The sequence below is a fragment of the Xenopus tropicalis genome, chromosome 3 (assembly GCF_000004195.4).
Source record: "Xenopus tropicalis strain Nigerian chromosome 3, UCB_Xtro_10.0, whole genome shotgun sequence".
NCBI classification, from domain to species: Eukaryota; Metazoa; Chordata; class Amphibia; order Anura; family Pipidae; genus Xenopus; species Xenopus tropicalis.
Window position 1 is genome coordinate 17,097,442 of NC_030679.2, and position 23,409 is coordinate 17,120,850.

At 40.8% G+C, this 23,409-nt stretch overlaps 1 protein-coding gene across 4 annotated transcripts in view; it reads left to right on the forward strand.

Annotated features, from left to right (window-relative positions):
• The window catches only part of fat2 (FAT atypical cadherin 2), a 98,417-nt gene that overhangs the window by 31,342 nt on the left and 43,666 nt on the right, over window positions 1-23,409 (forward strand). For all 4 annotated transcript variants that reach the window (XM_018092826.2, XM_031898702.1, XM_018092823.2 and 1 more), the window contains exons 3-5: window positions 20-334; window positions 21,972-22,033; window positions 23,055-23,366. In XM_018092826.2, coding sequence (XP_017948315.1) covers window positions 20-334; window positions 21,972-22,033; window positions 23,055-23,366 — 689 coding nt within the window. The remainder of the gene's footprint in view (window positions 1-19; window positions 335-21,971; window positions 22,034-23,054; window positions 23,367-23,409) is intronic.

Here is a 23,409-nt window from a genome sequence, read left to right on the forward strand (position 1 = left end):
TAAAACTCTCTCATTTTAGGTGCACTCAGGACTGAAGCTCCTCTGGACAGAGAATCAGTTTCTCATTACTGGCTAACGGTCTATGCCACAGACCTGGGGTCCATTCCTCTGACCTCAGTTGCTGAAGTTTACATTGAAGTTACTGATATTAATGATAACATGCCTCAGCTCTCCCAGGCTGTGTTCTATGCTTCAGTAACTGAGAATTCACCTCCTGATGTCTCTGTGCTACAACTAAATGCTTTTGACTCAGACTCTGTTTCTGCTGGCAAAAATTCTTTTCAGTTCTCCAACGGGAATAGTCAAGGATTCTTTGCACTGAATCCATCTACAGGTATGTATTCAGAATGGGTTGAAAAAGTATTGATTTTCTTCCCTTACATGTAAACATTTTCTCTGTATCACAATGGCAAGGAGTGAAGTTCACAATATATACTCCTTTACAGATCACAATTAGGTACAAAGCTCCTTCCAAGGGCCCCATCAGTGCTAGGCCAATAGTAGAAAACTTTGTGGTACATAGGACTTTGACTTGTTTCTGCAGTAATAGTGGAGCAGCATCAAGGCAAATTATATGTGGATTTGATAGAGAAACTGAGTTGACAGTCAAAATAAGGAGTTAGCTTAAGGCCTGCCAGACAGATGTCTTGCTGATGATCAGACAGATTTCGTGATCTAATGCTATATGACTGATCCCCTGACTGATATATATTGGGCAAGTTTAGAAATTTGATTGGGTGAATACCCCATAAGGTACTGATGGACCCTGCTATAATGCAATCAGTCTGGTTTGGTCCAATATCTGTTAGTGTATGTCTACCCTCTGCTTCATAAGCATATACTGTAAACATATATTTCTATACTGCTTGGCAAACAAAGGAATAAGCTACTGAACTTATCAGCACTATTACATAGTAACATAGTAACCCTTCAGTGTCCTGTTTATCTCATGAATATCTGCAAAGAAAATAAAAACTTTATGAATGTGAAAAACACACATGAGGACAGATGGCTTTTAAAGTTCATCAGAGCTGGCATTCTGTTTTCATAGACCACTTGTCTTTGCTTTTTGCCCTAAAATTTTAGTCTTGCAACTGTTTTTATATATTGGTAGATTAGTTATTTTGTTGAAAATGTTACATTCCCAGTTAAGCACTGGGGCACTTTCCACCACAACCCAGAATATGAAAACCCTCATAAATTTCTTGTTTTTTGCTATGGTAATTACAACTTGTATTTTGTTTTGCTTGCCTAACATTAAGATAGAGGCATGGGATCATTATAAGGACAACCTTCCCCTCCTACTTTCTTCCTTCTATATTCTTCTAATCCTTCTAATCTTCAACATTTCTCCCACTGCCCAGTGTCCCTAGTTCAAGACACAGTAATGCTGGTAAATTTAGGGGTGGCACCACAAAAGGGGTCAATTTCTTTTTGAATATGAAGGATTTATTTCATCAATGTATCAATATATACACATATATTCACTTTCCCTTCCCTAAAGTTGGCCCAGTAGAAGTTTCATGCAAATTTGTCTTATGAATATTCTGTGCACACACTCAACTACAGCCTCCTAGTTTATATCCTATTTAAGATAAATGAATAAAAGATATTATACGGATTATCAAGGTAGTTTTGCCTTTAATGAGCACTGGTTTAAAACTCTTTTAAATCAATACACTACGTTACTTGGCTCTATGCAAGATCTTAATGCAGGTTTGACAGTTCTCCTTTAACTAATTATGCTCTGCACATTCCTGCTTGGAGACCAACTGATGTAATGAAAACACAAGAGAGCTTGGCATTGACTGACACTTTGCTAATGCAAGATACCCTTAATTAGAGCCTGATCCATCTATCTGTTTTTTTCCAATTAAAGATTTTCTGCAGAACAAAAGATGTATTTATAATTATTTTTTGTGGTCTTGAGGGATCTGTAAGGCTTGTGAGGACTGGTATGTGGACTGTTGCATAATGTTTAGGCATGAGGTAGTATGTGCTGTGCAGTGTATTTGAATAAGAAAGTATGGGGCCTAACTGCAAGAATATATTTGTTCAATAAAATGTTTTCCCAGTATTCTAGTGCCAGCAGCCTAACAAATGCAAAAGGATCCTTCAGCGAAAATCCTACCTTTGCTACACCCAACTCTATATTCATTGTTTCGGTGATTGGAGCTCAAACCTTTCAAAGAATTTTCTAGTACCTAAACAGCATTATGTCCGTCCTTCTGATATTTGCTTATAGTGTAAAACTGCCCAGTAATCTTTTTAATCTTTTTATACATTGTTGGGGGGTATACATTGTTTCGGAGGGACAGGGGCAATAGAAAAGGAGGAGGAGTGTGTCTGTTCATTAAGCAGGAATTAAAAGCAAATATTAAGGAGGAAGTGATGGGGGTAACAGAGGGAGCTGAATCCTTATGGCTGGAGCTTCTCACAGATAGTAAAGAATCTACCAAACTAATTGTAGGGGTATGCTATAGACCCCCTAATGTAAGCGAAGAGGAGGAGGCCCAGCTCCTGTTGCAAATAGAAAAGGCAGCTAGTTTGGGGCAAGTGATAATAATGGGGGATTTTAATTACCCTGAAATTGACTGGGGCAATAGTACTGCCAGGACAGTAAATGGGAACAAGTTTATAAACTTGCTGCATGACAACTTTATGTCACAAGTTGTTGAGGAGCCAACCAGGAACCATGCTATACTAGATCTAGTGATCTCTAATGACCCAGAACGTATAGCAAATGTGCAAGTGGTTGAACCCCTGGGTAATAGTGACCATAATGTTATTTCATTTGATGTTTGGTGCAGGAAACAAATTTACACGGGGGCAACAAAGACACTGAATTTTAGGAAGGCAAATTTTAGCTCCTTAAGGGCAGCGCTTCAGGGCATAGATTGGGGCATTATGTTTTCTGATAAAAACACAGAGCAGAAATGGTTGTCATTTAAAGTGATATTAAATCATTACTGTTCTCAATTTATTCCATTAATAAGAAAAAGTGGAAGTGTTAAGAATCAACCTATGTGGCTTAACTCTGAGGTAAAGAAGTTAATAGGGAAAAAAAGGAAAGCTTTTAAGAAATATAAGTCAGAGGGGACAGTAGCTGCGTTTAATGAATATAAACACTATAACAAGTGTTGTAAAACAGCAATCCGGAAGGCAAAGATAGAAAATGAGGAGCGCATCGCGGCCCAGGCCAAGACTAACCCCAAAAAGTTTTTTACGTATATTAATAGTAAAAAGATGCAGGTTGAGGGTGTGGCCCCATTGAGTTATAATAACAATATGGTTACAGCGGATACAGAAAAGGCAGATGTGCTTAACCAGTTCTTTTCTTCTGTGTATACAGTAGAGGAGCCAGTGGGCCAAGTCCCACCCAATAGCTGCACTGTTGCCTCAGCTCCAACTACACAGTGGTTGGCACAGGATATGGTGCTTAAAGGGTTACACACGATAAATGTAAACAAGGCACCTGGGCCAGATGGAATACACCCTCGGGTACTGAGAGAGCTAGGGGCAGAATTGCAGTGGCCCTTGTTTCTGATATTCTCAGACTCTCTTTCATCAGGTATGGTACCTAGGGATTGGAAGAAGGCGAATGTCATTCCCATATTTAAAAAGGGAGTAAGATCTCAGCCTGGCAATTATAGGCCTGTAAATTTGACATCCGTGGTGGGCAAGTTATTTGAAGGCTTGTTAAGGGATCACATTCAAAATTATGTAGTGGAGAATGCCATTATGAGCAGTAATCAGCATGGCTTTATGAAGGACAGGTCATGTCAGACCAATTTAATTGCTTTTTATGATGAGGTAAGTAAGAAGCTGGACAGTGGGGATGCAGTAGATATAATCTATTTGGATTTTGCCAAAGCATTTGATACCGTTCCCCACAAACGACTGCTTTCTAAGCTAAGGTCTATTGGTCTTAGTGAAGTCGTTTGCACATGGATAGAAAACTGGCTACAGGATCGGGTACAGAGGGTGGTTGTTAATGGCACATTCTCTACTTGGAGTAAGGTTCTCAGTGGGGTCCCTCAGGGTTCTGTACTGGGTCCACTTTTGTTTAATTTGTTCATAAATGACTTAGGGGAGGGTATTATGAGTAATGTATCAGTGTTTGCAGATGACACAAAACTCTGCAGACCAGTCAATTCTATCCAGGATGTGACATCCCTGCAGCAGGATCTTGACCAACTGGCAATCTGGGCAGCTAAGTGGCAGATGAGATTTAATGTGGATAAATGTAAGGTCATGCACCTGGGATGTAAAAATATGCAAGCCCCGTATACCCTTAATGGGACTGCACTAGGCAAATCCCTAATGGAGAAGGACCTTGGAGTCCTTGTAGATAATAAACTTGGCTGTAGCAAGCAATGCCAGGCAGCAGCTGCAAGGGCAAACAAGGTTTTGAGCTGTATTAAAAGGGGTATAGATTCACGGGAGGAGGGGGTTATTCTTCCCCTTTACAGAGCGCTGGTAAGGCCCCATCTAGAATATGCTGTTCAGTTTTGGTCTCCAGTGCTCAAACGGGACATTATTGAGTTAGAGAGGGTCCAGAGAAGGGCAACTAAGCTGGTAAAGGGTATGGAAAGTCTCAGTTATGAAGAAAGACTGGCGAAGTTGGGTCTGTTTACACTGGAGAAGAGGCGGTTAAGAGGTGACATGATAACTATGTATAAATATATAAGGGGATCATATAATAATCTTTGTAATGTTTTATTTACCAGTAGGTCCTTCCAACGGACACGAGGGCACCCACTTCGTTTAGAAGAAGGGAGGTTCCATTTAAATATTCGGAAAGGATTTTTTACAGTGAGAGCTGTGAAGTTCTGGAATTCTCTCCCCGAATCAGTCGTGCTGGCTGATACATTATATAACTTTAAGAAGGGGCTGGATGGATTCTTAGCAAGTGAGGGAATACAGGGTTATGGGGGATAGCTCTCAGTACAAGTGAGGGAATACAGGGGTAGGGGGGATAGCTCTCAGTACAAGTGAGGGAATACAGGGTTATGGGAGATAGCCCTTAGTACTAGTTGATCCAGGGACTGGTCCGATTGCCATCTTGGAGTCAGGAAGGAATTTTTTCCCCTCTGCGGCAAATTAGAGAGGCTTCAGATGGGGTTTTTTGCCTTCCTCTGGATCAACTAGTAGTTAGGCAGGTTATATATAGGCATTATGGTTGAACTTGATGGACGTATGTCTTTTTTCAACCCAACTTACTATGTAAGTTAAAGACCAGCATGACTGGTGATATAGCACCAGTAAGAAGATTTAGTATTGGAGAATTCTCTAGCAACTTGGGTTGTTTCTTTGGATAAATGGGAAGAGCAATTGGAGGGTTTTATTGGTTTACATCCACTTTTAGCATCCTTGTTCGTCATCACACCATGATTATTTATCATTTCCCACTGGGAAGGGCTGCAAGTAGGGCAAAGGTGTAACCGTAGCTGAGAAATATTGTCAGCGAGTGATGCTCCAGCTTCTACTGATTTCCTACTGATTTCTATTCCCTGGATATCCACACATTTTCACAGCAAGTCCCTGTATTTTTTGGTTGTTTTTGTCATAGAATGTCATTCAATGAACAGGATAACTGTTTAGTGTGCTATTATTTTGATGGGAATCTGTTATCACTTTGTCATCTGTCACAACATTCCATAACCTTCCTTCAGCAGACAACCCTTTATACTGCTAAAACATACATTACTTGTACAGTTTGCCCAAGAACCTCTTCTGCAAACATGCATGTGATCACTTTTCGTGACTAAAATGTTCCATTTACTTTCTTTTCATTTAGAAAGCAAAAGAATGAGTATCAATGTCTGGAGCATGTCGATAGATTCATTTTAACATGAACTTCCAGCATGCATACGGGTTTAACCCATCACCAACTTTTAATGCAAAACATTAACATTTGCCAAAGCATGTTCCTTCCCATTACTCTAAATTGTGTTTCAGAGCCTCCAGCAAGAAATATGTCCCTTTTTATACACAGGTTTGCAATGCCTTACAGAAAAACCAACTCATATGAGCCTTTATGTTTCACTTGTACATATTTATTTCATAAATTACTTTATAAAACATATTTTTTTACTTTCAATAGTTTTTTATGAAAGGATTTCATTTTTTAAACATATACAGAAGGAAAAGAAAAGCATCAGTTACATATACATTTCCACCTATACAGCATTAGTATTAGTATTACAAATTCACATTTACCATATATTTTTGTTTCTCTTAATATTTATTTCGTATAATCCTTTCAGTTATCTGTTAGTATATGTAATATAAAGTAGATAAAATTATAGAAAGTGGGGAAGAAGGAAGGGGCAAGAGGTAGAGGGTTTAAAGTAGGAAAGTTTATAACTGGGGAAGGAAAGGGGGAAAGGAAAAATCCAGATTTAAATTTGCTGCCTTGCCACTGCTCTAGCTTATGTTATATATACTTTGTCCGTCCAAACTACTTAACAGAACTTATTTAGTTAAACATATTTTAATAGGTTAACGCGGAATTACCAAACCCATTTGGATATCTGTATTTGATCCATGGATCCCATACCTTTACAAATTGGTCCTGTCTGTCCAGTAGTATACTAGTCAGCTTTTCCATGATTAAAACTGTATCTATTCTTGTCTTTACCTCTGGGAAGGACAAATGGGGGGATAACCAAGCTTTTGCTATCACGTTAATACGTTGTTCTCTAGAAACTGTACGTATTGTCTTATTCAGGAGAGCCTCCTCGGGTCTTTTGGGTATGCTAACTTGTAATGTTATAACTTGTAACTGTATAGATCAGATGGTAGACCCTGATCCATAAACGCTGTGCTGTACCACAGTACCAGAATATGTGCGCCATTGTTCCTGGGTTATTACACCCCCTATAGCAGTTCGGGTTTGCACCAGAGATCCATTTTGCCTTAAGGCTTGGAACTAAATACCATCTACTCAACACTTTATATGCTGTTTCTTGTGCTAAAACATTTATGGAATTATGCATAGTGTTTGCGATAATTTTTTGCCAATCTTGTTCGTTTAATGTAAGCGACAGCTCTGTGTTCCAGCTCTTTACATACTTTAGGGAACTCATAGATTGAGTATTAGTGCTTTGTCTATATAAGAAACTAAGTGATCCTTTCATGAGGGGTCAGTGTAGACAGGAAAGTATGTGTCGTGAAAGAAAATTTCTTTTGTAAGGACGTTAGAAAATGTTTTATTTGTGTATATCTATATAATTCTCGGTCGGATATGCTATATCTATCTTGCAATACCGTCCAGCTAATGACTTTATTATGTAATATATAATGATGAATATGAGTAAGTCCTTTATCTATCCACCATTGGAATTGTTTTGGTTCTAGGCCCGGTACAAAATTCGGGTTTTGAAATAGGGGTGCTAAGGGACGGTATTTAGATATCCAGCCTGGCTTAGAGCAGATTGTGTGCCATATGGCTAAAGTATGCTGTATTGTGGGGTAGACATTATAAAACATATTTTAGTGTTGCTTTCCTGCTGACCTGATGAAATTTCTCCATTTAGTTCTCTCTTTGCACTTGCATTCTGATAAAAAATTGCTCCATGTAGTTCTCTCTTTGCACTTTGTGTTCAGTACTGTTTGGCACATCACACCTCCTATTGGAGCACCTCCACGGGCGGTGGTAGCTCTAGGGTTCCCACAGCAGCCTTTGTTATTGTCACTTGTGTCAAAAGAATTATGTGCAGATGTCTTTTTGAGCCAGGCGTAGCTCCACCTAGCAACCACAATTAGGGTGAAGACACACAGAGATATTGGTAGCAGCTACTTGTCTCGCCTACAAAAAAAGACAATGCTGATCATTTACTGATAATTGTCTCTTCATGTGTTTTAGCAGAGGCAGTTCTCAGTATTGTCTATGACAGGGTATTTTAGTAGCTGTGGCAAGTAGGTGCTACTAGTAGCTCTGTGTGTCACCCCAGTTATGGAGAAAAACACAACTTATAGTGAACTTATATGAAATGTATTGCTTTCCTATATTATGATGCAAATAATGACTTTTTTAGTAGCTTTAAATCAGGGATCCCCAACCTTTTATACCCATGAGCCACATTCAAATGGAAAAAGTGTTGGGGAGCAACACAAACATAGTAACATAGTAAGTTGGGTTGAAAAAAGACATACGTCCATCAAGTTCAACCATAATGCCTATATATAACCTGCCTAACTACTAGTTGATCCAGAGGAAGGCAAAAAACCCCATCTGAAGCCTCTCTAATTTGCCGCAGAGGGGAAAAAATTCCTTCCTGACTCCAAGATGGCAATCGGACCAGTCCCTGGATCAACTAGTACTAAGAGCTATCTTCCCTCACTTGCTAAGAATCCATCCAGCCCCTTCTTAAAGTTATATAATGTATCAGCCAGCACGACTGATTCGGGGAGGGAATTCCACAACTTCACAGCTCTCACTGTAAAAAATCCTTTCCGAATATTTAAATGGAACCTCCCTTCTTCTAAATGGAGTGGGTGCCCTCGTGTCCGTTGGAAGGACCTACTGGTAAATAAAGCATTAGAAAGGTTATTATATGATCCCCTTATATATTTATACATAGTTATCATGTCACCAGACCCAACTTGGCATGGAAAAAGCATGGAAAAAGTTCCTGGGGGTGCAAATAAGAGCTATATTGGCTATCTGGTAGCCCCTGTGTGGACTGGGAGCCTATAGAAGGCTCTGTTTGGCTTTACACTGGGTTTTATGCAACCAACACTTGCCTCCAAGCTTGAAATTAAAAAATGATCACCTACTGTGAGGCCACTAGGAGCAATATCCAAGGGGTTGGGGAGCAACATGTTGATCACAAACCACTGGTTGGGGAACACTGCTTTAAATGCTCCTTTTTTAAAATTTTACTGAAATTTAGGTTTTAAAAATGAAATTGCTTCATTTTTCACCCTCTACTATAAATTCTGTAATCCATGTATATATTACACATTTGTCACAGAACAGGCAAAGGCAAAATGTTGTTTTAGCACTTGCATCCGGATGCTTCATAAATTAACCCTAAGGACTTTAGTGAGTGCTAAACTTGCTATTTGTTCATTGACAAATTCCAGGCCTTTTACTAAATACACAGCAGGTTGGATTTCTGTTCAGCAACTACCCTATCCGGCAGACGAGACCCAACTTGCCAGAAGTATCCATCTCACAAATCCTTCAGGCTTTTGTTCATAAGGTGCACATTCTTGCTGCTGACTCCTGAGCTCATTCACGTGACATATATGAAAAGAGAGAAAATTTATACTGATTTCAAGATGAGAGGGACTAAAATAATTTGATCAAAGTTGCCCACACAGTCAGTGGCCAGGCCGTCCAATCTTTACTTACACTATATACATTATTTCAATTTCCTTCGGTCTTCCTTCACAATCACAGCAAGGAGACAGGCACCATTTTGTGGGCAGTGTTATTTGAGCAAGTTTTGTAAAACACCAAAATCCTGTATATGCACCATCTCGGTGACATCTAGAAAGTGCTAAATGTAAAGTAAAAGTAAGTGTAATTAAAAATCTAAGATGTCAGTCAAATATTGCCTACCCTATCCCAGATTTTTAAATACATTTATTACAGATACAGATGGCTTAATAAACAAAGAATTTTAAGTTTCATGTTTAATTTGCAAAGGACTTTTATTATACAGCTTTAAGTTAACTTTTAATATTTCATAGAATGGACATTTTTATAGTCTTTTTAATTATTTGCCTTCTTCTGCTGACTCTTTCCAGCTTTCAAATGGGGTCACTGACCCCGGCAGCCAAAAAACTATTGCTCTGTGGGGCTACAGTTTTATTGTTATTGTTACTTTTTATTGCTTATCTTTCTATTATGCCCTCCTTTATTCATATGTCAGGGTTTCAGGCTGCCCCCACATCGTTAATTATTCTGTAACTGTGTATTCAGATTGAGCTTAGTCATGGTAGAAAAAAAACACTTAAATGACACAAATACAAATTTTAATAAACATGCCCCAAGTGTGTGTGATAGATTCCTTGGATTTTTAGCTCCACTCATGCAGGGACTGATAAACATGCTCAGTGGAGCACAGCCTAACATGTCAGAGCTAAAAGGTGTTTTTGTTGGCCTTGTATAAAACAGATCATCACTGAGGCCCAATATTCTTTAGAAGATGTGTCCCATGTTCCACTATACTGAGCGGCAACCAAGGGCCATATTAATCATGTCAGTTTCACTATTTTCCTGATTCAAATATTTATAATACAAATAAATACAAAATGATGTCACCTAATTTACCTAATAATGATTATTACTAATCCAATAGGCAGCTTTGCAAAATATTAATTAGTACTGAGAGACTGGGGTGGAGTAAATAACTCCTACTACCAAATATTAATACTTCATCTTGTCTTCTTGCATGGATAAGTAAACCTTAGAATGTCTTTGTGATGTTAAAAATGATAGCTTAATGTTGTCATGAGTGATGTCAATGACAATGACAATATTAATACAATACTGAGCCATGAATATCCTGAAAAATATATGTTTATAAACAGTGCATGGTGATGTCATCAGTTGTAATTTGTGTCACGTGTGTCACGTGTATTATAAAAACGACCAAAAAAAAAAAAAATACCCCATTGTAAAATATGAGGTTATTCACCTGTATAAAAGCACTCGGGTCAGAGAGCTTGGTTTCAGCCAAGGCTGTATCTGTAAGTAGTTTGTATGATCTCCTCATGCCTCCAGTATTTTAAAATATAGAAGCAGTTTAATTGGTTTCTCGTTTAATTAACCACAGTGTGTGTGTGTGTGTGTGAATGAGATAGGGTCTAGAGACTTTAAGCTCCACTAGGTCAAGGACTGGAAATAATGCAGAATCTCTGTAAAGGCTGTGGAATATTTTGGGGATATATGAATGAGTAATGATTAATAAATTATATATAAAAGACCCTGAAACTGAATTTCCATTAGATCTTTTTTGGGTAAAAGGTGAATCATAATGTTATTTTACCTAACCTGTCACTGATCTAACTAGCAGTTTTCCCATTACCATTCTCCCTTGCTTCCCTACCCCTCACAGATCCACTAGCTCATCACTTTCAGCTTGCTGGGACACACCTATCCAGGTTCTGCAGCATTGTTTTAGGAGTATCACTTTAATTACAGTGTTGAACTATTATGGTTCATTAGCAAATTGCATTATTAGCAGTGCTTCTTCTTAGGTGTTTTCGTCTGAAAAAAAAAAATTGGTACAAAATGTTGTCCTTTGCTGTTCTCCCTGTACACTCTCTCTTTAGGAGACCTTATTTCTTCTTTTGGTCTTAAATATCACTTATATGCAGATGACATCCAGATATATTTAGACACCCCTGCACTAACCACTGATGTTCAAACCCAGATTGCTAACTGCCTCCTGGCTATCTCCTCCTGGATGAACCAACGCCACCTCAAACTTAACCTAGCTAAAACAGAGCTCATGGTCCTCCTGCCCAAACCTAGCCCTTCTCCTCCTTTCACCATTACTATTGATGGCATGACCATAAACCCTGTTAATTCTGCACGCTGCCTTGGGGTTATCTTTGACCAGTCACTCTCCTTCTCTAACCATATTAATAACAATGCCAAAACCTGCTGTTTTTTCCTCCACAATATTGCCAAGATACGCCCCTTTCTTTCACAAGTAACAGCTAAAACACTAATACATGCCCTTATCCTATCCCGTTTAGATTACTGCCATCTCCTACTAACCAGCCTCCCAGACTCCCACCTCTCTCCCCTGCAATCAGTCTTAAACTCTGCTGCCAGGATACTCCTGCTCTCTCCAAAGAGGGAACCTGTTCAGCCTCACTTAAGCTCTCTTGCATGGTTGCCTGTTAAACAAAGGATAGCTTACAAAATCCTTCTGCTAACATTCAAAGCTCTTCACTCCTCTGCTCCTTCACTACATTTCTTCACTGGTCTCCCTGCATGTTCCTGGTGCACTCTTACATTCCAATTTGTGCCTGTATGTTACCCAACCACTTAGATTGTAAGCTCTACGGGGCAGGAACCTCCTTCCTACTGTGTCTCTTACCACATGGCACTTATTCCCTCTGCATTTATATATATTTATTGTATTTATTTATTATAACACTTGTCCTCCCTGTGTGTAATTTTGTATATTGTAAGATTGTACAGCGCTGCGTACCCTTGTGGCACTTTATAAATAAAATTATACATACATACACAAATGTACTTCACCAAGGTACTTATACATTGTACTTCGTGCCAATGCACCAGGTCAGCCTGCTTGAATCAACAGGGCCCCTAGATGCAAATAAGCCATGGACTTATACTTATACATGCTTAGCAGTAAAAAGTATGCTAGTGTTGTTATTTACACCACACACAACTGTGCTTAATTTGTGCCCACATTGGTAAATCAAGTGCAACTTTCAGAAAACACTTTAGCAGAACACCCACTAGTATGCTAGGATTCTAGAGGAAATGCTGCATTGCAGAGGTGTAGGTGTATTTTGGACTTGTTGGACAAAATATATTTGTAGGAAATATCTATTTCTCGATTTTCAGTTTTTGTTTTGACCCTAGGAACACAAAAACAAGCATGAGCCTTCAGGAAAATAAAAGGCCCAAAGGAAAATGACATGCATGATTCAGAGCAGTAAGTGTGAAGAATGTGTTCTACATGAGGCATGCAAATGCTGATCAATAAATAGATGATGGCATTAATTGCCTGGGCTAAATGCAACAGAGAGGGCTCCATTTATATATATTCCACATTTCAAAAGACTCACACTAAATACTAAAAGGTTAGACTACTGCTGCACATTGCAGCCCCCTCATAGAGGAACATCAGGCAAATACTTTAAAGGCAAACTCATAAATACCATGCAAAGATAATATTATGAATGATTTATGGTGTCAGTATCTCTTTAATGAAAGAACATACCCAACGTTGCTTTGTGCAAGGAGCATGGAGCATATATGATAAATATTAGCCATTTGTATCTGTTATTTTAAATCACTTTTAACATTTACTATTAAATCTTTGTGTTGTGCATATTGGCAGTTGTAGTCCATCAACATTACTTCTGAATTTTTAAAGCACCACTCTTCAGTGCCAATACCTCTCTGCACAATGAAGTTTGATTAGTGTAGTATACAAGCAAAACTACATTTTAATTTCCCTTTGGGCTTAAACCCAAAATTCTAGCTGCTGATATTGGTCCCGTAGGCCGATTCGGCAGCTTATTGGCCCGTGCATGGGCACTAACGACGGGCTTGCCCGACTGACATCTCGATCGGGCAGGTTTGATTTTTAGTCGGATCAGGGACCGCATCGGTTCGTTGATGCAGTGCCCAAACTGATGGATGCCTATACCTGTCATTCTAATTCAATCGTTTGGCTCCACCAACTTATTGTACCGGTCTAGGGGGACCTGTTAGAAGATGACAACATGTTGATTTTGTCCTATCGTAACAGGTTTTCCTAGAACCCCCATTATGTTTTTTTTACCAATGCTAGTCCTTTAGGATCTTCTAGCCAGTCTTGTAGATAACTGGCTTGTTTTTGGCCAGATATTAGGTGAGCATGATGTTGGGAGGGTGCATGCATTCTTATGGAGGCAAGTTAGGAACTTTTATCGGTCTTAAAGTAATACTGACACGATAAAACTACTTTTTAAAATATGAATCTACATAAAAAGTTACCTATAGTTCATGTTGATCATTTTTCACTGATAGGGCTGCTTTTGTGAGTAATTGTTACTTGAAGTTCCTAAACCTGACTGTTTTTCCAACCTGACTGTCCCTTCTCAGCCTGTCAGTTATAGCTTGTATGTATACAATAATGTATACAGACTCCTGCTGCACAAATATGGCAGCCCCCTCATAGAGGAACATGGGGAATCAGGTAGGCAATGAAAAAGCCTCAGGAAATATGTTTATGGCAAAATTATAAAGCTCATGCAAAGACAATGTTATGAAAGATGTAAAAAAGGTTTCATTCCTGGTATCAGTATCTCTAAGGATAAGGTGCCTAATGTATCACTGGTAGACAGAATTCTAACGAGAAACCCATGTGTATCTGTAATTAAATTTGAGTCACCTACCTTGAAAAATATAAAGTGTAATAGAAGAGTAGGAAACAGGTGCACCTGTAGCTGAAAAGGAAGAGTTTTATAGAGGGTTTATATCACCTTTAAGAGTCAAAACAATTGGTTTGATGCCAAGGTTGAAAAACTCAACATACTGTTCTTCAACATATTCTATGCTTTTTCTTCTTCTTAGCGCCCCCCATTTTCTAAACGCTGCTCCTCCTACAGTTTTAGGGGTACAACACCCAAACTCTCCACTTCTTCGCCCTATAGAGGAGTATGTTGCTTGTGCTTTTCTAAGCGATCCCATACCCTGTCTTTTTGTGGCACCGCACTGAACACCCCAATTTTCCCATTGACTTTGACAGGGACAATTTCCAAACTGCTGCTGCTCTTACAGCTTTGAAGCTACACCCCCCAAACTTGAATAACTTAATCATGGGGTCACCCCAAATGCAACAGCGAAATTTGTTGGATGACCTAAAGTGGGAGGGGCCAACAACAGCCAATCAAATTTCACCTATTGACTTTAATGGGGAAATTGAAACTGCTGCCAATCTTACAGCTTTGAGGCTACACTACCTAAACTTGAACATGAACTCCCTAAACTTGAACTCCCCAAACTTTTCACAGTTGGTCACTAGGGGACTGCTGTGTTAGTTTTGAAAAGTGAGCAGAGCCACCAACAGCCAATCAGCTTTCACATTTTGAATTTGCCAGGGTTCCCAAACTTTACACAGTCAGTCACTGGGTGACTACATACTCAAGGTTAGAAAAAGTGGACGGGGCCGCCAAAAGCCAATTACATTTCTTTCATTGTTTTCAGTTGGGAAATTTTAACTGCTGCCATTCTCACATGTTTAATTTCATGGTCCAAAAACTTTGCACCGTTTGTCACTGGGTGACTACATTCCAAGTTTAGAAAAGTGGGCGGGGCCAACAACAGCTAATCAGATTACACCTATAGACTTCATATGTTTAAATTTAAACTGCTGATATTCTTTAAATATTAATACTAAGGTCCCCAAACTTTGCAGAGCTAGTCACCAGGAAACTGTGGTTCACAGTTAGAAAAAGTGGATGAAGTTACCAACAGCCAACCAGATTTTACCTATTGATTTTAAATGGGGAAATTCAACCTGCTGCCATTCTCACAGTATTAACACCAGAGTCACAAGGGGACTGCAGTTTTAGGTTTTAAAAGGTGGGTGGAGCCACCAACAGCCAGTCTCCATCTATTGAATTTTTTTTATATAAATTTAAAATGCTGCCTTTCTCACACCATTTATGTCAGGGGCCTCAACCTTTGCAGTGACTGGCTGACCACGTATTCAGGGTTAGGAAAAGTGGGTGGAGTCACCAACAGCCAATCACATTTCACCTATTTACTTTCAATGGTGAAGTGTAAAATGCGGTCTGTCCCACAATTGTTATACCTGAGTCCCCAACTAATGCAAAGTTGGTCACTGCAGTTGGTCAGTGCAGTTCAAAAATAGGAAAAGTGGGTTGGGCCACTAACAGCCAATCACATTTCATCCATTGAATTTTATTGGTTTAAATTTAAAATGTTGTAATTCTCACACTATTTATGCCAGGGTGCCCACTGTTTGTCACTGGGTGACTTTGACTCAAGGTTAGAAAAAGTGGGCAAACCCACCAACCACCAATCACAATTTATTTTTATTGGTTTAAATGTAAACTGCTGCCGTTCTATAACTATTAATCCTAGGGTACCTAAATTTTACAGAGTGAGTCACTGGGTAACTGCAGGTCCAGGTTAGAAAAAGAAGACTGAGCTACCAACCCCCAATCAGATGTCACTCGTTGATTTTTAGTGGGGAAATTTAAATTGCTGCCATTAAGACACTATTAAAACCAGGGTCCCCAAACATTGGTTTTTACAATATAACTGTGGTGCAAGGTTAGAAAATGTGGGCTGGGCCAACAACAGATCAGATTTCATTCAGTGACTTTACGTTTTTCAAACCAACATGAAGTTTTTTCTCAAACTTCCCTTTCTAGTTTTAACTGATGTGCTCAACTTTTGCTTTTCTATACATTCTGCTTGGGAATTATGTTTTATTTTTAGTTTGCATAGCGCCATATTGCTTGGGTAATTTTTATATGGCACTAGTGACCCCACCTCTGATAAACAGGTTAAACTAAATAATCTTGGCTGCATTACCTAAACACATAAGCAGGACAGCACAACAACCTCTGGTGAAAATGTTCTGCTTAACAAATAACAAAACACACAGCTGATCTTCCTTCTACCTGTCCCAACATGACAGCAGGTCTAACAATGCAGAGATCAGCTATTCACTGTTGCTGTAGGCATAAAGCTCTCCTCCCACACAGCTGTGTGCTTTCAAGGCCTGCATAAAAGGAACTGTGACTATTTTTCACTTTTGTGAATTAGTGCCTCTTTCCTTACCAGTCAAGAATGACCAGTGCAAAATGGAATGCTGATGCCCCACCTATAATCTTTTCTCAGGCTCTATATGAAGAGTAAAGAGAGCCAATAAATGTTCAGTCACCCAAGTCCTTTCTTGGAAAGGCAACCTTCTGTGTTGGATTCTGTAGTACTCTGAGGATGACTGGCTATGTATTTCCTAATCTTTCTTACAAGAAACAACAGGCCTTGGTATAGTGAAGGCGGATATAAAAAAAAAAAAAAATTGTGTCTCCAAATGTTTTTTCTGAGATAATTTTTATGCTGGAGTAGACAAATTCAAACCAAAGATTATAAACCCTATTTTACAATACTCCTGTTTTTTCTGTGGCATTTAGAGCCACGACACACAAGTATTTTCTCTGCCAGCTTTTCTACATTGTCTGTTTGCAGGTCTGCTTCCTTTTCTACTAAAATTACTGTGCATAAGGGCCTGTTAGTGCACAGACAGAGCAGATTTCAGCGTGGAAGGCTGTACACAGGCAGATTTTCAGTTCAGTCAGCAACTTATCTTCCTGTGTATTGGGCTAACTGAAAGACTTTCTCAACTGCACATAATCATGTTGATTTGATCTTTGACTGTCAGTCTCTGTAGGCCCCAAATGTGGGTGGACACATCAAGCCCAGATCCACTTCTTTAGTGACCCTGCCAAACAAGCAGATCTGGCCATGAAAGACCTTTAAAATCTCCATGTTTCAAAATGATATACTAAACATAAAATAGCACTGATAATAAGGCACGGGTATAGAAATGAAACCAAGTTAGCAGAAAGTGCAAGTACTTGCAATTTCTTGATTGTGGGCACAATTTTTTTCATGTAGAAAGCTATTGTACCATGTCAGCACATACATTGGAGTACATAGCATTTCTGCAGAGCATTCCCATTTAAAACCTTTTCCGCATCCAAAACATGGCACCACCTAAGCGCCAGCAGGATAAAGACATAAACTTGAAAAAGTCCGACGGCTGGACCAAGATGGCGGCGAAAGCGAAAACTCTGGAACTCCCGCCATTCCAGACATTGGCAAGCAAGACACCACACCCTCGGCCCAAACAACTGAACTAAGCACCATACTGGAAGCTATAGCAAATTGTCAAAATACAGTTACTGCCACACTCACAACTAGCTTCACAACGAAAATAGACGAGGTGAAGATAGACATTTCTCTACTCCACCAAGATATCCGGGCCCGTGTGACTGAGACGGAGACCAGACTCAGCACAGTAGAGGATATCATCTCCCCTATGCAAACAGCAGTGTACGATAGCCAAACTTACTGCCACGCAAGCCCACGCAGACGACCAAGAAAATCGCATGCGACGCAGCAACATCAGCCTCGTAGGCCTACCGGAACGTGCAGAGGGCGCCCAGCCAGAGGCGTTCCTGGAATAAACACTTTCAGCAGGGAGGCCTTCTCAACGGTATTTGTCGTAGAACGACGTAAAAAGCCAAACGCAATCTATTCTTTGCAAAGCAAAATTTCCTGGAACACGGAGACCATACAGTAAGCAAAGTAAGCTACTAAGCAAAGATAGCCAAAGCAAACAATACACCCCCAGTGATCACTCAAATCAAGGATGAGACAGGACAGATACGAACAAACCCACAGCAGATTAATGCACATTTCCAACGGTACTATCAACAGCTATACAGTACCAACTCCCCTTTCTCACAGACAGAAACGCAATCCTTCCTATCTGAGATACAAATCCCCAAATTTACCTCAGCACACAGAGCAATGCTACATGGCCCCCAATTTATTAGAGACATATAATGCAGCTAAAATTCAGGGCGCCCTACTACCCTTTATGTCAGAAACGCCCTAAGTCAGGGAAAGACACACTAGACTGCAGCTCCTTCCGACCCATCTCCCTGTTAAACACAGAGGTTAAAGTCCTAGCAAAAATCTTAGCAAACAGACTATCCTCAGTAATACTTAAGATCGTACACCCTGACCAAACAGGCTTTATGCCTGGAAAATCTACGGCACTCAATAAACGCAGGGTCTATGAGATCATCCAGGCACATTACGAAAAAACAGAGGACGAGGCCTTGGCTCACTGGACGCAGCCAAGGCCTTTGACTCCGTAGAATGGAAGTTCCTTTGGACTGTATTGGAACAAATAGGCAGTGGTATAGAATTTGTGACATGGGTCAAACTGTTATACTCCTCCGCCCAAAATTGGTCTATATGCTGACGATATGATCCTACTCTTGAAAGACACCACCCACTCCCTAGACCGAGCACTTACAATAATTGAGGAGATGGGGTTTACTGGCCCAGTACCCACTAGAGACAGAGTCTACTACCTACTTAAAGGCCACTCGGGCTGTCCCATCCCCAGACAAACCAACACACTTATGACCCAGGCACCTCTGAATATGGGACAAACTGGTACCTCACCATACAGGAGTGATAGAACACTACACTCCAATATGGGAAAATCGCTCCTTACCTGAATGCTGTACAATGCAAGACACCGTGCTCTGGAAAGAGAAAGGCACCTGGTGCTTGGGTCAAGTCCTCAACCACAACACCGTTAAATCATTTAAACAATTAAAACAAGAATACAATATCCCTAATCACTACTTATTTTGATACTTACAACTACGGCACACCCTCTCAACACAATACCCCTCAGGATACCCAACCCTTGAAACTCAACCCTACATCACTATCATTTAAGCAGGATATGTCAAAGGCATGATATCCAAACTATACAGTACACTCCTAAACCCGAACATTATCACACACACCGACTTCTCCAAAACAGCCTGGCAAGAAAACAGATTGATCAAGAGAAGAAGAAGGAAGAAGAAGCCCTAGAGTCCCCTAAACATGCCTCTCCATACGCAAGGGAACGAACAATCCAAGCCTATATCCTGCATAGAGCATATTTAACACCCTTAACCCTCCAACACTTCCGACGAACCACAGACACAACATGCCCCAGATGCCACTTAGATTATCCCCACTTTTATCACTTAATAAGGACCTTCCCAACCCTCATAGATTACTGGAAACAAATAACTCAATTTATCCATGATGTGATGGGATCCCCACAGGGCCGCCATCAGGGGGGCACAGGGGGTACAGTCGTCCCGGGCCCGGCCTTTAAAGGGGGCCCGGCTGCGCTAGAGTTTTCCTAGCTCGGGCCCCCTTTAATCAATTCCGGGCCCTCTCACTCCTCCGTTATGTCCTGGTGTTCCCCGCTACATGAGCGATTATATAAGGTTGCGCCACGTGCGTAGTGACGTCACACGTACGGGGTGCAACCTTATATAAGCGCAGGTGGAGCGGGTAGCAGCAGGACATAGCGGAGGACGTCGCCGAAGCCGGCGCAGGGGGCCGGCACAGAAGGGGGGGAGCTGAAGGATGCTGGGGGGAGCCCATTAGCAATTTGTATTTATTATTATAAACCTAACATTAAACATCAATTTAATGATCGCTACAAATGCTTTTATTTACTATTAAATTGCACGCTCTATTCAGAAAGTCCCCCTTTGCCTCTTGTGTATACAATTTTTAAAAATAATTTCCAGCCATGTTTTATGCACAATAAACACATTTTTTAATTTGATTCAATGTTTTGGTTTAAGGTGTAAATATTTATGTATTTCACACAACAATGAGGTCTCTGTATGTAGCGCTGGGGATGGGGGCATTTGGCTGCAAGGGGGTGAGTTGGAGGGAATGAGGCAGAGACCCAAGTGGGCAGAGGATTCAAGCAGAACTGGGGGTAGGCAGAAGGGGCAAGTTCCTATGGGACAATGATGGGGGGACAGGGCCACCATCAGGGGGGCACGGGGTACAGTCGTCCCGGCCGTGCTAGAGTTTTCCTAGCTCGGGCCCCCTTTAATCAATTCCGGGCCCTCTCACTGCTGGCATACTCCGTTATGTCCTGGCGTTCCCTGCTACATCAGCGCTTCTATAAGGTTGCGCCACGTGCGTAGTGACGTCACACGTACGGGGAGCAACCTTATATAAGCGCAGATGGAGCGGGTAGCAGCAGGATATAGCGGAGGACGTCGCCGGCGCAGGAGGGGGGAGCTGAAGGATGCTTCAGGAGGGGCAGGAGGATGCTGGGGGGGGAGCTGGAGGAAGCTTGGGGGCGCCCTGGGGGAAGCAGGAGGATGCTGGGTGGGGGAACTGGAGGATGCTTGGGCGGGAGCTGGAGGATGCTTGGGCGGGAGCTGGAGGATGCTTGGGGGGGAGTTGAAGGATGCTTGGGGGGAGCTGGAGATTGCTTTGGGGGGGGCCCTGGAGAAAGCAGCAGGATGCTGGGGGGAGCTGGAGGATGCTTGGGGGGCCCTGGAGGAAGCAGGTACCGGGGGGGAGATGAAGGATGCGGGGGGGAGTGGAGGAAGCAGCGGGAGCAGCTATAGTATTTGGGGGAGGACCACCAATGTTTTAGGGGGCCCTGGGCTGGCTAGCAATGTTTTAAGTGGCACCTGTTCTGGCACCAATGCAAAATGTAACCCCTGGCCACAAATGTTTTAGGGGGGCCCTGGCTACCAAAGTCTGTGTGTCGTTTGTGTTGATGGGAGGGGTCACTGGGGGAGGGGCCATTGGGGGCGTGAGAGGAGGGGGGCCCAAAAATTTTGTTGTGAGGGGCCCCGTGATTTCTGATGGCGGCCCTGCATCCCCAGTACCACTCGACCCTAAGGTATGCTTGCTGGCCATCCTTGAACACTTATATCCCAGTACATACAAAAGAACAGCAATAGCTGAACTTCTCTATTTAGCCCGCAAACACATAACAAGCAAATGGTTATCATCAGAATCCCCAACCTTAAATGGCTGGAAGACACTTGTAAACCAAGCACTCCCCTATAGAGAAATCACCTACAAGAACAAAGGGCATCCAGACAAATATGATAAAGTTTGGGGTCCACGGCTCGAAAACCCCCCACACTGAAAATTAATCACGCATAAATGCTCACCATAAGATGCTTAGTGTCTCCGTACGACCACGGTGTCTTGCATTACTAACTCATAATCAACCCCAGGATTTGTTTATGAACTATCTATAAAACTATGCACAAAAACAAAATAATCCACTTATAAGTCTTGCCATACTTGAAACTACTACTGTATAAACAATGCAACTCAGATGTCAACCCTGTTTATCTTGTTTTAATTTGTAAACTCAATAACAAGTGTTGAATAAAAAAAAACCTTTCCAACTACAAATCCCTACCAAAGTCTTTGCAAAGCCAAGTAATTAGAAGTATTTTATTTACAATGCTTATCTCTTATACATCTTGTTACTGCGATTTCACTATCCTGAGCTTCATTCCCAGACAGGGTGACTATCTGCCATCTGATAATGTAGCCACAATGCTCAGTGGGCTGGCAAGTCCTGTCCTCAATGTGAATACTTTATTATACATGGTGTTAACAGAAGTTGTGTTTGTTCATCTAGGCTTGATCTCTACAACAGCAAAACAGTTGAATCGGGAAAATAAAGAGGAACATACCCTTGAGGTTTGTGCTTACCCTTCTAGTTTGTCTACATCTATAGTGTTCCCTGAAGCAGTGACTCTATAATTGTAGACTTGCAGTGGGTTAATTATTTCTTGTCTAAATGAAATGGTTTATTACAGTCTGGTAGGAGGTTGCTCAGCACCTACATCAAAGGATATTGTAACTATTCAGCAATGTATACTGACTAGGTGATTTATTGCTCAGTTGAGATAGCATTCAGTTGGTTACATATGCCCTTTGTATCCTTGGGGCTTTCAAGAGATTGAGCTGGAAGATCTGGACATGGGCAGTCAAAAATACAAATTGCTTGTTCAACAAAGCAATTATTTATTTATGTCTGATATGCTGTTCTTCCTCAGTAATAAGATAATGCTATATAAGGGCCACGGCAGAGATGATTTTGTGTGCTTTGCCCAAGGCATTCTGTGGTAGCCCAGCAAGTAAAGCTAAAATGTACAAGCACTTTTTGCCATTACAATCTATTTTTTCCTCTGGAGCACCATATTTGGAGCCCTTATGCCTGAACTGAACCCTGCAAGACCTGTTTTCCAGGGCCCCTCCAATAATTGGGCCCACTACAGCTGAACCCCCATACACCCTGATTAATGCCCTCCTTTCTCTTATTTAATCCTGGAATGTTGAATTTTCTGAATTGCTGTCAAAGTGATCTAAATGATCTTATATTTCTTTTAGAACACAGTATAGTATAATGCAGTCCAGTAGGTCACATTTTCTAATCACTGGTATTTGGGGGTTTGAATTATAATTTATAATAGTACAATGTCATAAAATAATCCAAGAATCCCTAGGTGGATTATTGTGGCTATTTAAATTATATGCATATGGTGCCAGGGCCTCTAGTTAGAGGACCTCATACAGCCTATTCAAGTATTTTGACTTGTTTCTCTTTAAACATACATCATATAATGGGTTACCTGTAGCCCTACTAAAATATTTATTTTGTTTGGATCTCTTTAAAATAATTGTGAACAATTTAACAGACTCATAATATGTTCTGTAGGTTACGGTGTCTGATAATGGGATGCCTCCGCTACAGTCCACTTCCCGTGTGGTCATACAAGTGCTTGATGTGAATGACAATCCCCCAATGTTCCTTCAGAAGCTTTTCACAGTTCAGCTTCCAGAAAGGCCTCTCTGCCCTGATCCTGCCCCAGTCTACCGGCTTGTAGCTATGGACAGGGACAAGGGAATAAATGCAAAAGTAACATACAGCATTACTGAGGCTACAGGAGATATGTTTACCATTCAGCCTTCTACTGGTGTCATTTCCTCTAAAGGACCCTTTCCTGCTGGAGAATACACAATACTGACGGTAAGAATGAGAACTTTTAGCTAGTAGTACCAGAGAGTATAAT